The sequence below is a fragment of the Gopherus flavomarginatus genome, chromosome 10 (genome assembly GCF_025201925.1).
Source record: "Gopherus flavomarginatus isolate rGopFla2 chromosome 10, rGopFla2.mat.asm, whole genome shotgun sequence".
Classification (NCBI taxonomy): Eukaryota; Metazoa; Chordata; order Testudines; family Testudinidae; genus Gopherus; species Gopherus flavomarginatus.
The window spans coordinates 48,722,394-48,738,202 of NC_066626.1; the positions used below are offsets into that span (position 1 = coordinate 48,722,394).

General features: G+C 39.2%; 1 protein-coding gene across 6 annotated transcripts in view; it reads right to left on the reverse strand.

The window, feature by feature from the left end:
* The window catches only part of SLC4A10 (solute carrier family 4 member 10), a 331,078-nt gene that overhangs the window by 51,377 nt on the left and 263,892 nt on the right, over nucleotides 1-15,809 (reverse strand). For 5 of the 6 annotated variants that reach the window (XM_050969205.1, XM_050969204.1, XM_050969201.1 and 2 more), the window contains 4 exons: nucleotides 12,561-12,652; nucleotides 4,623-4,780; nucleotides 2,081-2,168; nucleotides 770-916 (listed from right to left, as the gene is read on the reverse strand). In XM_050969205.1, the coding sequence (XP_050825162.1) occupies nucleotides 770-916; nucleotides 2,081-2,168; nucleotides 4,623-4,780; nucleotides 12,561-12,652 (485 nt within the window). The remainder of the gene's footprint in view (nucleotides 1-769; nucleotides 917-2,080; nucleotides 2,169-4,622; nucleotides 4,781-12,560; nucleotides 12,653-15,809) is intronic. The other variant, XM_050969203.1, reaches the window with a different exon arrangement.

Genomic DNA, 15,809 nt, shown 5'->3' on the forward strand with positions numbered 1-15,809 from the left:
CAGTCCTGCCCTTTGAAAACTAGGCAACCAATGTCCTTTGAAGTAAAGTAATAAAGTGATTCTAGTCTAAACTACTGTATATAGGTTCTTGTACAGTGCTCTTCACCATAGTATCTCTGCACCTTCCAGTAGTGCATTAAGCAACGTAACTAACATCTGTCACATGTTTTTCTTTCATCCTCTCCCCGGGGCGGGAGCGTGTAGAGCAATTTGTTTTCTGTTACTGATATCCTATTATTGATATTAGGGCTCTTTTGGCTGCTTTCCTATAGAGTAAGCAGCACATAGACAAAAGAATAATTTGCCCAGAGAGGATTACATGAACAAAAGACCTTTAGATTTAAAAATCACTAGATCAGCTTAGAAATGAACAACAGACCTTTTACACCCACAAAATAATTAAATGAGTATGTGATCTACTGGAGAGCAGTTTCTCTTTCATATACTTCTAATGTACCTGTCACTCTAGTATCTAAGTAACACAAAGTCAAAATCAATGCACTTGTTTTGTTTTATTTCATACAACTATTTGTCTCTGCTCAGGAGAGGCCCGGAACTAAACTAAGTATGAACAAAAGTCTCAGCACCGAAGAGAATTGTTCCTGCCAGTCAAGGGTCAGTTTGAATAAGTTAAACAGCAAAGCAGTGCATGGAAGTTCATACTTCAGGTGCCTACATGTACTGTCATAGTAGATTAATAAAAGACTTTATCTTACAACATTTCTAGTCCACTAAATTTTTAGAAACTCTAATTTTGCACTGTGCATACCTGAGAGGGAACATTTTTGGGTGGCTCTATTCGAATTGTTGGGTCCCATTCTCCAGGAGGGAGAACTGTAACCTGATCAAGAAACTCATCTATTCCAGAAACCAAGTCATTACGATCTTTAGCTTTATAAGCAACATCATGGAATATCTGTTAAAGGAGACAAAAAAGAGAAATACAAGAGATTCTCATTTTACATGTCAACAAGAGGATAAAATCCTTCATGATATCACTTATCCTCCATGGTACGTAACTTATTTATTTCCCCCGTTTTAAAATGAATCACAGTTTTGAACCAGTTGTAGTTTCTACGAAGATAGCCAGTGTGGAAAGCACCCTTCAAGATTGCGGAATTTTCCAAGTATCTTACAGTTTAAAAAAATGTGTGGCTGGTTCCACTGAAAAGTGACTCTATAAAAATGGCATCTTCCTATTCTCCAGATCTGATCAGGGAGTGAGAATTTTGTATCTCAACACCTATCTCGTTACTTCAATAATAAAAGTTACTTCCTCTAACCTCACAGCCATGGGATCATAAACTGGATTCTAATTCTCTTTGCACATCATAAGAATGGTTAAACTATGTTTCAATTGGAGGCTCAAATCCTATCTTTGGTTACATTCATGCAACTTTATTGAAAAAAGCCAGATAGATCAAAAAAGCATGTCTGTGTCTTTGGCTGCAGCAGCAGGAATATAGTCATAGTGTTGAACCTTACATCACAAAATGAAAATGCTAAAATGCAAGGGTTCAGAGACAAAAGAAAGTGCCTGACGGAAGTAAACTCAGCTATCTAGTCACCTAGGAGTGTTAGGAAGCTTGCAGGTAGGTCAGTTATAGACAATATTTTCATTAAAATGTTACAGCAACTCTGCAAATGACTTCACAGACCTATACATTTATTAGCTATGGGGGAACATCAGGATGTACACCTCAACCCTGATATAACGCTGTCCTCAGAAGCCAAAAAAATCTTACCACGTTATAGGTGAAACCATGTTATATCAAACTTGCTTTGATCCACTGGAGTGCACAGCCCCACCCATCCCGGAGCACTGCTTTACCCCATTGTATCTGAATTTGTGTTATATCGGGTCGGGTTATCTCGGGGTAGAGGTGTAGTTGCCAACTGTTTCCTTTAAAGAGAGTTTCTCAAAGACTGACTTAAAACTATGGGGGTTCCCACTAATTAGGCAGGTAGGCAGAGTATTTCAGGAATACATATGGGCACTGAATCTGGTGAACTTTTTGGTTTGGGGTCATCCTCAGTTTGAAATATCTGTACAAACAAACTACAGTTAATCTATAAATACCTCATCTGTCATTAGCGTTGCAATTGATCTTCCAATCTCATGGTACTGTTGGCCCTTCCCTAGTGGTCCCAGAAGAATAAACAAAAATCTGCACATAAAAAAGCCAAAAAACAGATATTTCAAGAATGGAAAACTTAAACTGACATCATGCAACACAGAAAAGTTCATAAAATTGATTAGAAGTAATATCTGAAGGGGTGAAATAGTCTCTCTCTAAATATCCTTACACGATAATTTAAAATTGGAGATACAATTACAAAACATTACATAAATGTGTATTATGCAAGGGGATGGCCTGAATAGCTTTAAAACCCCAAACTCACTTAAGTTCCACAAACATGCAATTAAAATCATGGATATCCTAAAAATTAGGCAAAATATTTTTGACAGAAGCATGCAGCATATTTGTAAAATTATGGAAGATACTCTATCCCCAGACAGACAGACACACACAAAGGGTGGGAAATAAGTATTGTTGTCTTCTCACTGTGTCTTTTATTTAAGAGGATTCTGGTTCTCCTCTATGCTATTCCCTACACGTCTATTTTCAAGTATCGGAACTATGGGATGTTCTGCCAAGAGCTCACAGGGTTGCCAAATAGAGCAACTGTCAAAAAAAAATTCATTTTAAACTTTTTTCTCACAAAAAAATGATGATTTTTAAAAAATATAATTGTTTGTACAAAGTTTTCTTTAATTTTCCCAATCAATTAAAAAAAAAATCCCAACTTTTTTTACTAGCAGCAAAATGAAAAATAGAAAAGAGTCAGGGGAAGAAAACTGGAAAACTCCAACCTCAAACATTTTCAGTTTCAGAAACAAAAATGTTTTTGAATTTTTCATCAAAAATTTTGCGAAGTGTTTTCCCATTTTTTGCAGAACATATTCGCCATATTTTGACCAGCTCTTGAGTCAAGTTGTATAAGGAAGATGCAGTATGTGGAGTTATCATCCCTGTATGGCCACATAAGTGCACATACATATTTATATTTGCTAGTTAGCCAACCATCAGCCAGATTTGTTTTCCAAGTTCATGTTTACTAAAGTGATAAACCCAATTAGAGCTGATCTAATTATCCATTAAGAATTTAGCCTTTTTATCTCCTTGCAAATCACTCAGAAACTGAATTCATAAGTATTCACCAAGTATTTATATGAACTTTTTACTATGGGGTGGTCAATTCATAATGAATAGTCAGAGTGCGAATGGTCACCCAACTCACATGGTTTTGTTTCTGTTCTATTTAAAATGAGCAAATGGCAAAGAACGAACAATGAAAAGAGCACTTCTAGCCTGAGTTCTTGAACAAATAGGCATCCAGAACACACTCCTGATTTTGCCATCAGCTCAGAGTAATGGGCACTGCACTGCTGTGTCGCCAAGAGTTACAATCTCCCTCCTGGTTTCCTTACTGCTTGAATAAGGGAGTAGACTGCTTCTGTTCTGTGCCCATTTCATTGGTGCAGTTATGCTATATGGCACATTAGTGGGATGAAGTTAAGGCTCTGCCCACTCCACGGCCCATTTTGTGCCTAGTTGTGCAAAAAGGCAATGTGGTGGCTGTGCAAATCCTTCCCTGGCCATTCTGCTACCCTCAATGGCTCTGCATCACCACATTAGTTGGGCCACAATTAGGCCCTCATATTAAAAGGAACTAATTAATAATATTTAATTATTAATATATTAATATTAATTATTAATGCTTTCACATACATTTGTATTAATCCCACTTAGTTCTAATTTTTCACAAATAATTACATTTTGTATCAGTATATCATTGTTTATATTGTGGTAGCATCCTCAATGTTTAGTTTCCTGGGAAATTTCTCCCCCCTTTTACTTCATTTTTTAAATTATTTAACAATAAAATAAAAAGCTAGAATTAATTTCTCCCCCCTTCCATGCTCCCCTGAAAGGGAGAATACAAGTCAAATCCAAGGAAGCAAAGGGAAGGGGGCTAATCAAGGAGGACAAACTATGGGAGAAGCAGTGGTGAAATTTGTGGGTACTGGAATCCAATCACCCCTTTCAGTTCTCTCTTTTTCAGCTGTCTGCCCTACATGCCTATTGCTCTTGAACAATGCTATCTTAATAAAGAATTGGAATGGGCTCTATCTTTTATACCAGTGTATTTATTTCCTTTGTCATTCCTCCCTCTAGGAAAAGTTATGCAGGATTATGCAAACAATTACAGCTCTCATGTAAACTGATCAACCTCTTTGCTGTTTACGTCTTCAGTTTCTTAGCAATTCATCTGAAATGTTTGTAATTCAAATATGCTAATCTGTTCATCATGGTTTCAGAAACAGTGCACTTCTGCTTCTACTTCTAAGAAGGGTACACAGGCCTCAGGTCCAATAATTAACCTAAGGAAGAAAGGAAAGGTGCCTGCCCCTCTTATAAGGTAATAATTCAATTCGTAACTGGATAAAAAAACAGGGCTGAAGGATGATTCCCATCCACATCCACAAGTGATGCAATTTAGAAAAATGTGAAATGGAATAAACTACCGTCTATATTTTTTGCACAATCTCTACTTACCTTGTTGGAATTGGAACTTCAGCTAGTCCTGAAAGCAATACTGCAGGGGACAATCTAACAAAAGCAACTACGGCACGATCCAAAAACTCTAGTTCACCAACTAAAATATTTGACGCTTCAGCTCCAGGAGGTATCTTTTTCATAAAGTGTAGGTCAACCTAATAATTAAAAGAATAACAGCAGCAAAGTTCAAAGGAAAGGGCTTGGTATATTGTCTGAAAAACTAAAGTACACAACAATCTCTCTCTATTTCATTGACACAGAGTATCTTCACTTGGTCACCACTTAACATACCACCAGCTGCCTGAGCTCTTTTAACCAGTTTGCTTGCAGTGTTCTCTTTTCTTGAATAAGTTTAAAAAGAGAAATTAACGAATGCTTCTTGGTAATATGAATAACTATCAGTCTTTAGCATTTGCCCAGCTATGCAAAGGGAATATAGATAATCCTGCTGCACAAACAACTTTTAATGTATCCTAAATATTTTACTTACAGGGCCAAAGCAAATATTAACAGGAAATACACCACCTTGTTATTTTCTATCTTCTTTATTATGCTAATTAACAGTAGTTATAAGAGGGCAAAGTCTTGGCTTTATCAGCAGGTGCAGTGAGTAGGAAACTTGGATTCAGTGGATGAGGTTGCCATGCTAGAGTCCCAACAAGATGGGAGATAGGAAACAGTCATAGAAGGAAGGTGTCAATCAGCCAAAAACCACAAAGCACTATTGCTGTCAGGCTTGGAGGAAGATGTTTTCCAACCTCCTGAGCATGAGAAAATAAGCTATGAACAGAACTGTCTAGAGAGGGTATTTGAAAAAGTGAAGTGAGGTAATAAGCTTGAAGCTACAGAGTAGTGGTTCTCAATGTTGAAGAGCTGGAGAAGCCATGCCATTACTGAATGGCATCACAGGTAAAGGTTCCTTAAGGCCCAACCGGAACAAGCTTTTGGTAAGAGTCAGACTCATCTTAAATATATACAAACATTCAACTTTTTATTTTAGGTTTGAAATGTGCTGGGTATATATCAAACTGACAATCTAAATGAGTTTTAATATATCTTGATTACACCATTATTTCTATATAGTCTATAATTATTTGCCTGATATTCGGACTCATATATTTATGTGTTACTTCCACAATACCATTCTACATGTCATTATGTAATAATGAGAGCAATACAATATAAAACATGTATAATTGTCTTCACAATGCACTAGTCTTGCCTAAGAATTTCAGAGTATGGTTTTGTCATTTGCTTTCCTTTTACTAATCTAAACACAACAACAGTGACCAAATCCAATATAAACTGTTAAAGTGGACCATTTTAATGTCTATCTTACAGCCATCTGTCAGTACTAGTGTAAATAGTCTTCAGTAATATTTAGAAAACTGTTTTCTTTGCAAATGGCTTTGGCACTTACTCAGAATTTAGACATAACAGAGTTGCCTGTGTTATGAAATATATTCTTAAAATTATATTATTTCCCCAAACCTCAAAAGTGATGTTTCTAAAGTTACCCTAACCTAGCATACGCATTCTTTATGATAACACGAATGATACTTCAGTGTGCTAGACAACTGACAAACCAACATGAAGGACTAAGGACTAGTAGACTGAAAGGTCTGAGTAATTTTTCAGAGGACTAAGCCACCAGACTTTCAGTAGATGCTTGAGAAAATAATTCTCTTTTTGATTTTTTCTTTTAAATACATTGCCTAGCATGGTCTCTAGGGGCTTTTGCCATGAATTAAAATTACAAATCACAGAAAACTGAAACAGCAGCTGCTCCTCACCCCCAAAACCAGAAAATAACTAACTAGAGATGAAATCAAAATCCCAAACAATAACCCCTTATTGTACCCCAAAATCTGAGTAGTAGAGGAGCCCTTCAGTGTGCCATATTTAGGCTATTTCAGACCAAAAGATCTAAGACTGGAAGCCCTTCATGGTAAACAGTTTATACTGAGGCGATTCCAGTTGGAGCTCCTCTATTGCCTGTAGTTTGGTAATATTACATGAGGAGAGAGGCACTCGCTCAAGTATGCAGATCCCAATGGCTTTATAGGTTAAAATCAACACTTTAAACTTAATCAAGAGACAGCTAGGTAGCCGAGACAGATCATGGAGCATTAGTGTCATGTGCTCAGGGTAAGAAACTCCACAGAGCAGGTGGACTGCTGCTTTCCTCATTAACTTTGGTTTGTGACTGGATCTTAGGTGTTGTCCCGTATAGCATGCATCTGAGGTGAGAAAGGCATCGTTGATGGTGGCAAGTTTCACATGTGAAAGAAGAAGGTCATACTCTCCTGGCCAAATGAAAATGAAAAAAGGATTTCCTATAAACTGCTGCTATATTATCGTTGAAGAGCTGGGGTTCCAAGAATACTTCTAGACTGTGAAGTCTCACAGACAGCACACACCCACCACTGAGGGGAGAGAGGATCTACATTATACCTTCCAGTTGCTTCCTCCAACCTACCAGTCTCACCTCACTTTTGTCGAGAAAGAGCTTCAGCCAACTAGCCTTCATTCATGCCCCAATCTCAGTGAGACACTGGAAAAGTTATTTAATAGGACTGGTTGGATTAGGTTAGAAATAAAACTGGGATTCATCAGTATATGAAGGTACCACAGCCCATTCCTCCTCATTAACTCTCCTAACAGCTCCATACGCACTGGACAGAAGGGGAGAGAAGATGGAACTCTACAGAACTCCACATGAGACTGCCTGTGGAGATGAAGAGCAACTATTCAACATCATCTTCTGGGAATGCTCAGCAATGAAGGAATATCAGAACTGAATCCCACCCAATCCTGTTATAGTTCAAAGCTGAATCAATCATATCTCATGATCAATGGCATCACATGTATTTTGAAAGATCTTACAGTATCAGCATGGACTCTGGCTTTGATTAAAAAATGCTCTTTTTCTGTGCTGAGAACAGGTATGTTGTAAGTGAGGGGGGCAAAGGTGTAGTCTCTTTAACACTTCCCTGGGGAACAGCCCATCCTGTAGTGTAAATCAGAAGCAGAGAAGAAAAAGTGCAGTGAGCTTCAGTCATTCGCAGCCCACTCTGACACCAGGGGCTAGGATGGGGGCCAGGATAAACCCCTTAAAGTCAACCATCTCTAAGCCAGAGGTCTGATGCATTTGAGCAGCATTCAAAGGGCAGATTGCAGTGTTGAATCTGGCTTCTGATCTTTATCCATCAACAGGAAGATATACTCTACCAATACCACCAATTCAGTCTTTGTGCTGTATATGGATTGGTATCCAGATCGAGGAGGCAAATGGCTCAGAAGTTTGGAATGTCAGAAGCATCCCTTGGGGAGCTGGATTAGTGGACAGAGTGTAAGTGATGTGTCAAAGGTGCTTTTTGTAGAAGATAAAATGAAATGAATATGTGGAACAAATTAGAGTAAGAAATTACAATACTCAGGAGAAGTACTTGAAAAATATTGTCTACATGGCGCTAGCAAAGTGCACTAGAGGGGTGCAATTTGCCGAGCACGCTAATGCATCATGCTCCATATAGACCTTGTGGGCACACTCTAAAAGTACCTACGTTTGCATTAATATAGTCCTCTTTGAAATGAGACTACATTATTGTGAAGTAGGAACCTTTTGGAGGGCAGTCTGCATGCAGCATTCCAGTGCACTTTAGAAATCACACCCCTCTAGTGCACTTTGCCACACCATGCAGACAAGCCCTTTGTGTGCTCTGCATAACATTACTTTCCCCTCTGTCTAAGCATGTTATCCAATTACTGCTGTCAGAAATTACTATACTGGGACTTATCATGGGAGATTGTACCCCTAAATATACAGGCTTAAGAGGATAAACTAAACTATATAAAAGACAGCTAGCAAAAAGTCTTCTAGTTAAAATTCCATGAAGCCATTTTATTCATGTAAATAAAAGCTGTCTCATTTACTACTTCATGAAACAACTACTGGTGTTTAACTTATTGAGGGTTCTTAAGGTTATCTAGAAAGATGGGAACTTGTTCTCCTCTTACACTCAGGGGGTGCAGGAACAATTTTTATAGTAGGCATGCTGATGGTGGAAACCATGGTGTTTGTTATTACTACTTCAAGCCAGAGGGTGTGGCAGCACCCCCAGCACCTCTTGTTCCAGTACCACTGCTCACGCCAGTGAGAATCCAGAATAGTTCCGGTGAAGTCAGTGATATCACATCAGTGTAAAACTGGTGAATGAAGTTTCAAAATCTGCTGTCTCCATTTTCCTTCAGCATGAAAACATATCTAGAAAACAGAGTCTGATTTTGAAAGATGTGGAGTTAAAGACCCACAACTATGAGTTCAGGAGGTTCTGGCATTCAAATTTCAAAATGGCTGTGGAGAACTGTGAGAAAAGCATTACATGAAGTGGTGTAGTGTTCTCCAGGTTGCTATTGGTCTCACTGCTGTTCTTTTAAAATTTTAATTAGACAAATCTATTTTTATTGTTACCCTTTTCAATAGATGTTACATTTCAATACACAGAACATTCACCAAAAAAAATATGAATATTAGTTTGCACCAATTAACACTTTTAAAACCAACATTGAATAAAAATGTTGTACTCTAGAATGGAATACATTTGTTTACTGATACATATATTTATGTATTTAAAGGATTAATACTGGCCTCCAATTTGAATTACATGTCTCTGCTGCAGTTAAATCTGCTTATAACCAGTGTAGAAATACAGCCAGAGTTCTGTCCCATCTCTCTCTCTTCGTATGCAAAGGTCCTTTTCACATCTTTGTTTCTTCCCACATAGACAACTGTACTGCCCTTTTTAATGGTCTCCTAGTCCCTGCATGCAAAGCTGACAGACTTCAGCTGGTACAAACTGCTGCTGCTAGGATTCTGTCTGGCACCAGATGGAGTGAGCACATAACTCTAGTTAGTGCTGGCTCAATTATACTGACTGGCAGTCAGATTCCACAACGGATTCAAATTGCCATTCTTCACTAACTGTATAAATCCCTTTAGAATTTTGGTTCTAATAACCTTTCCTGATTTGCTCAACTCTTAGGCCTGGTCTACACTACGCGTTTAGACCAAATTTAGCAGCGTTAAACTGATTTAACCCTGCACCCGTCCACACAACAACGAGGCCCTTTATATCAATATAAAGGGCTCTTTAAACCAATTTCTGTACTCCTCCCCGATGAGAGGAGTAGCGCTGAAATCAGTATTGCCTTGTTGAATTAGGGTTAGTGTGGCCGCAAATGGGCGGGATCCCACAGTGCACCATTGTGACCGCTTTGGAAAGCGATCTGAACTCGGATGCACTGGCCAGATAGGAAAAGCCCCGCGAACTTCTGAATTTCATTTCCTGTTTGCCCAGCGTGGAGCTCTGATCAGCACGGATGGCCATGCAGTCTCAAATCCAAAAAAAGCTCCAGCATGGACCATATGGGAGATACTGGATTTGATCGCTGTATGGGGAGACAAATCTGTTCTATCAGAGCTCCATTACAGAAGACGAAATGACAAAGCATTTGAAAAAATCTCCAGGCTATGATAGACAGAGGCCACAGCAGCGACTCAGTACAGTGCTGCGTGACAAGCGTAATGGAAAGCCAAAGAATCAAATGGATGCTCATGGAGGGAGGGAGGGGGAACTGAGGACTCCAGCTATCCCACAGTCCCTGCAGTCTCCAAAAAGCATTTGCATTCTTGGCTGAGCTCCCAATGCCTGAAGGGTCAAAAACATTGTCCGGGGTGGTTCAGGGTATATCTCGTCAATTTACCTCCCCTCCCCACCCCCATGAAAGAAAAGTGAAAAAAATCATTTCTTGCCATTTTTCAATGTCACCATATGTCTACTGCATGCTGCTGGTAGACACGGTGCTGCGGCGCTGAACAGCAGCATCCCCTCCCCTTCCTTTCCTGATGGCAGATGGTACAAAATGGTGGAAAACCATCATCATCCCATGAGTGCTCCTGGCTGGCCTCAGTGAGGTTGACCAAGGGCGCCTGGATAAAAATGTGAATGACTCCCTGTCATTCCTGGCAGACGGTACAAAATGCTTGGTAACCATCCTCATCATAGCAGCTGGAGCCTGAGCTCCATCAGCTCCCATCCCCTTTCATGTCAAAAGAAAAGATTCTGTACTCCCTGGACTATCATAGCAGCGGGAGGCTGCGCTCCTCTCCCCACCACCCTTTAATGTCCTGCCTGGACTATCATAGCAGCTGGAGGCTGCTTCCCCCTCATTTTATCTTGCTAAAAAGTCAGGAGTTTCTTATTCCTGCATTCTTTATTACATCATCACACATATGGGGGGACATTGCAACGGTAGCCCAGGAGGATTGTGGGAGGAGGGATGCAATGAGTGAGGTTGTTGCAGGGGCACCCTCTAGAATGGCATGCAGCTCATCATTTCCGCTGGATCTCTGGGGCTCTGACCCAGAGCAGCTGTGCTCTCTGGCTCTTTAGTAGACTTGCCCCATATTCTAGGCAGGACTGACTCTATTTTTAGACAAAACATAAAGAAGGGAATGACTCAGGGAATCATTCCCATTTTTGTCCATGCGCCCCCGGCTGACCTCAGCGAGGCCAGCCAGGGGCACCCATGATAGCAGCAGATGGTACAAAATGATTGATAACCATCATCACCCATTTCCAATTGCAAACGGTACAAAATGATTGATAACCGTCATCTCATCGCCAATTTACAATGGCAGACGGTGCAATAGGGAGGGTAACCATCTCTGCTACCTTGCAAAGGCAAATGAATGCTGCTGTGTAGCACTGCAGTACCACCTCTGTCAGCAGCATTCAGTACACATACGGTGACAGTGACAAAAGGCAAAACAGGCTCCATGGTTGCTATGCTATGGCATCTGCCAGGGCAATCCAGGGGAAAAAGGGTGCAAAATGATTGTCTGCCGTTGCTTTCACGGAGGAAGGATTGAGTGACGACATTTACCCAGAATCACCCGCGACACTGTTTTTGCACCACCATGCATTGGGATCTCAACCCAGAATTCCAATGGGTGGGGGGAGACTGCGGGAACTATGGGATAGCTACCCACAGTGCAACGCTCCAGAAATCGACGCTAGCCTCGGTACATGGACGCACACCACCGAATTAATATGCTTAGTGTGGCCACGTGCACTCGACTTTATACAATCTGTTTTCCAAAACCTGTTTATGTAAAATCGGAATAATCCCGTAGTGTAGACATACCCTTATTCACCCAAGCACCAGTTGAAGTCATCTGTTGCTGGCATGCCTATCTCATGCCTGTACCTAATATGAAAGTTTGTTTTAGGCATGCAGCACCTTCTTCAAAAATGAGGAACATTTTTTATACCAACACTGAAGACTAGCTTGTGTTTCCTTGCTTTCTATTATTAGTTTGTCATTAAAAACCGTACTACTGAACTACTATACAACCTTGTAAAGTGCATTGAAATATTTTGGCGTAACACAATGTTATGAAGTTATAGATGTTCACCAAAAGCAAATTATTCTTCAGACACACAGAATCCACAAAAGCAGGTTACAAAAAGCACATTTTAATATATACATTATTCCCACAAGAGAATACATGCTAAGTCTGAATGATAAGCAATCTGAATTACTTTCCTACTTAGTCAGCCCTTTACTCATTTCTGAGACCTCTTCCTACAATCTTGTTGCCTCCCTACAGTGTTATGCAATGAAAAGTGTGTCTAAGCTCCTGGAATGTGATTGCCTGTTAGCAATATTTTAACAATGTTTTATTGGAAACATTTAAAAACCTTCTTTATTGTAGGTGCAACATATGTATTTTGTGGCACTGACGTGATAATGTATAATATTGAAGTGAAACATCTTTTGAGCTTTTTCTGATTAACACAAACCACTCTTTTTATTTAAAATTTCTACTTGCCAGTCAGAAGGCTCTTTTCACAGTCAATAAATGCTTACCTTGCTAAAGTCAACAGTGCTGTTTTCTCTGCTCACGTCATTTTTATTTTCAATGCAGGCGGGAGCAGACTGTGGGGAAACAATCTGACCTGCTAAAAAAAAATACCGTTATTACAGAATACTAACAATTATTTACATTACTACAGAAGCATTCTATGAAACAAGTGTTAGAATTAAATTAGAGTATCACATATGTTTCATTCTGCATGTGTATGAGAATGTAAGCATGGAAGTGAAATTAAAGACTTATTTAGAACAACAGACAAATTCTCAACAGACATAACATTCAATAGCTGCAGTTAGAGATGAGAGAATCCATTTTAGAAAAATTTAAACCTACTGTTGAATATTGTGAGGACAGATTTTTGTGTCATTCACAGTGTATAAGTTCTGTTCAGAATTGTTACTCCATTAAAAAAATCCTTATTACAAAACAGTCCCACATCTACCAAGGTAATTTCCTAAGCAATGTGAGGAACTGCCAACTTTAGGTCTCAGTGCTAAAAACTTGCCCATGTGAGTAGTGAATCAAAGGGGACTCCCCATGTACATAAATTTCCTCATGTGTGTAAATGGGCATTAACTAGCATGACAATCAAAGCTAGAATAAAGTACCGCTATGAAAAATAAATGTATTGAAATTTAAGTTGTTCAAAAAAAAGTATAAATTGTTAACTAAGATATTGAAATGGAAAACAAAACTTTTAAATGAAGAAATTTCCATTAAAATCCAGGGAGCAAGAAATACAAAATATTTATTAAAATTAGAATTGCTCAGGACAGGAGGAAGTGTTCAAACATTAGCCATAATCATGCAAACAAACACATGCATGAGTTTATTCACATTAGTAGTGCTAGTGAAGCCAATGGGATTGCTCATGGATGAAGTTATACATGGGAGTATATGTTTACAGGATTAAGACCTTAGACTAGTGTGCGTATAGCACAATGGTCTTGTGGAAATGTGGCTCTTACAGCCTCATGTAGACCAGCGCAATGAGTACTGATGTGCGGTTCTCAGCCTGGTGTGACTTGCAGTATTTTCCATCTTCTCATTTGAATATCGTCCTTTGCTTTTCTAGTTATAGTCAGTTATCTATTCATTTCAACTGAGTCGAGTATTTTTAGCCATTTAAGAAGAAGGACAAACATTATTACTTAAAAGTTATTTTACAGGTCTCCAAAACAAACAAACAAATAAGCAATAAGCCTACAGGAAACTAATATTCTTGTAGGGGAAGCCTGACTAAGTGTGAATAACAGCACTGCAGCAAAATAGTCGGATTTTGCCACTGAAGGTGCAAAGGGAGTATTAGGTAACTGAAGAAGGGCATGTAAGGGAGAAAAATATCCATTCATATATTTAAAATATATTTTAATTAATGGGGACACTCAGCTCCCTTTGGAAGAAAAGGGAGGGAATGGGAAGGGAAAGAACAGTTCATTTCATTCCTTTGGTTTGATTGTGAGAATTAGAATAAATCCTATCTCAAATCAATCTGTAACATTTAAAGGACTTGGAGGGGAGGGAAGAGACACACATAAATACCTTGGGTGAAAAATGTTGAACTGACTGGGTGGGAAGTGGCATGTCAGAAAGGGAGAAAATTGGGGAACCTAGCCACAGAAAGAAAACTCTGGGTATCTAATGGGTGCATAAAAGAAGATCTGACAGCTGAAAGCCTAGCAGCAAATAAGATGTCTAGTAATGGTGAGACACTGAAATAAAAATCAGGAGAATCTCAAGAAATAAAGGGCCCAAACCTGCAAGGTTCTACCAGTTTTTCAAAGGTATTTAGGTGCGTACAGTTGCACATATTTAGGTACTCCAGAGCTAAGCAGCTAACCTTTTTTAGGCACTTTTGAAAATCCCCACTGAATCTTTAGGTGCCTAAATCTGCCCCTAAATATGCTCAGCTGCCATCAGAAAAAGTTAAGCAACTTGCAGGATCAAGTCCTGTGGGGAACTAAAGATAGGGCCAGTTCCAGGCACCAGCTGAGCAAGCAGATGCTTGGGGCAGCCAAGGGGAAGGGGAGGCACGTCGGGCTCTTGGACAGCAATTTGGCGGTGGGTCCCTCGGTCCCTCTCAGAGGGAAGGACCTGCCGCCGAATTGCCATCGAAGAAGAAAGCGGCATGGTGGAGCTGCCGCCAATCACGGCCTTTTTTTTTTTTTTTCCTCCCCACTTGCCACTTGGGGCGGCAAAAACCCTGGAGCCGGCCCTGACTATAGAAATACCTTAACCCTGGACAATGCATAAATGTCCAGCTTTCTTCCACAATCAATGAGTGTTCCAGTGCAGAGCTGACAGGGATTTTCTGCTGCAACAATTACTGGACAGAAAATGTGACTTCCACAAAATCAAAGTTTTCCACAGGAGAATGTCCATGTTGCCAAAACAAAGGTTGAAAATATTGACATTTATGATGAGATGAAAATTCTGATATTTGATCAACTCTATTCCAGACAGAGAGGGACAAAAAGAGCGAGTGCTCTAGCAGATGCACTTAAGCAAGAAGGTTACAATTCTGAGCCATTTAATTTTACTTTCATGTGATGAAGATTAATGGATTATTGTAATCTGAAAATTTCCCCATAAAACAAGGGATTTTAAGAGAATTCTAATCTATACAAATATTTCAGGGGAATCTCTACAATTTTTCCAAACGGTTCTTCCACTACTAGTTATAAATATTCAGTTATGAATGGGCAAACTGTTAATTAGCTGCTATTCAATTTGCCAGTCTCAAAATTATAACTGTAATTCAAAAAAACCCCAACTTCATACCCTTCATACTATATATTACTGCATATTACTATGTTTTCATGCTTTAAAAATTGGATTTCGATATGTAGCAATATACTAGAATCATTTTGGACAATAACCCTCCTAGACAATAGTGTTCAACTTCTTTGGATTATAGAACCACAGTATGTGAATACAATTTCTGCACCAGTCTGGTGATTTCAATAATGTAATGTAAAACATTCTGGTGACTCTGTACTGCATTTTTTTTTTTTTTGCATTCTATTAACGTGATATACACCCCTGTGGATAGGCCCAGCAGAAAGCCTTTGCACCACTTACGTCACACTTAAGCTCTTTGCTAAGTGCTAAAGGTACCCTTAAATAGAGTTGGGCTTTGTATGCACATGAGTTAATAGACTTCATGAAGAATAAATGCAATACAAAAATCTCCAGTGGTCTACATTACTCAGGGAAGAATTTCACAACTAGTAAGCATATGT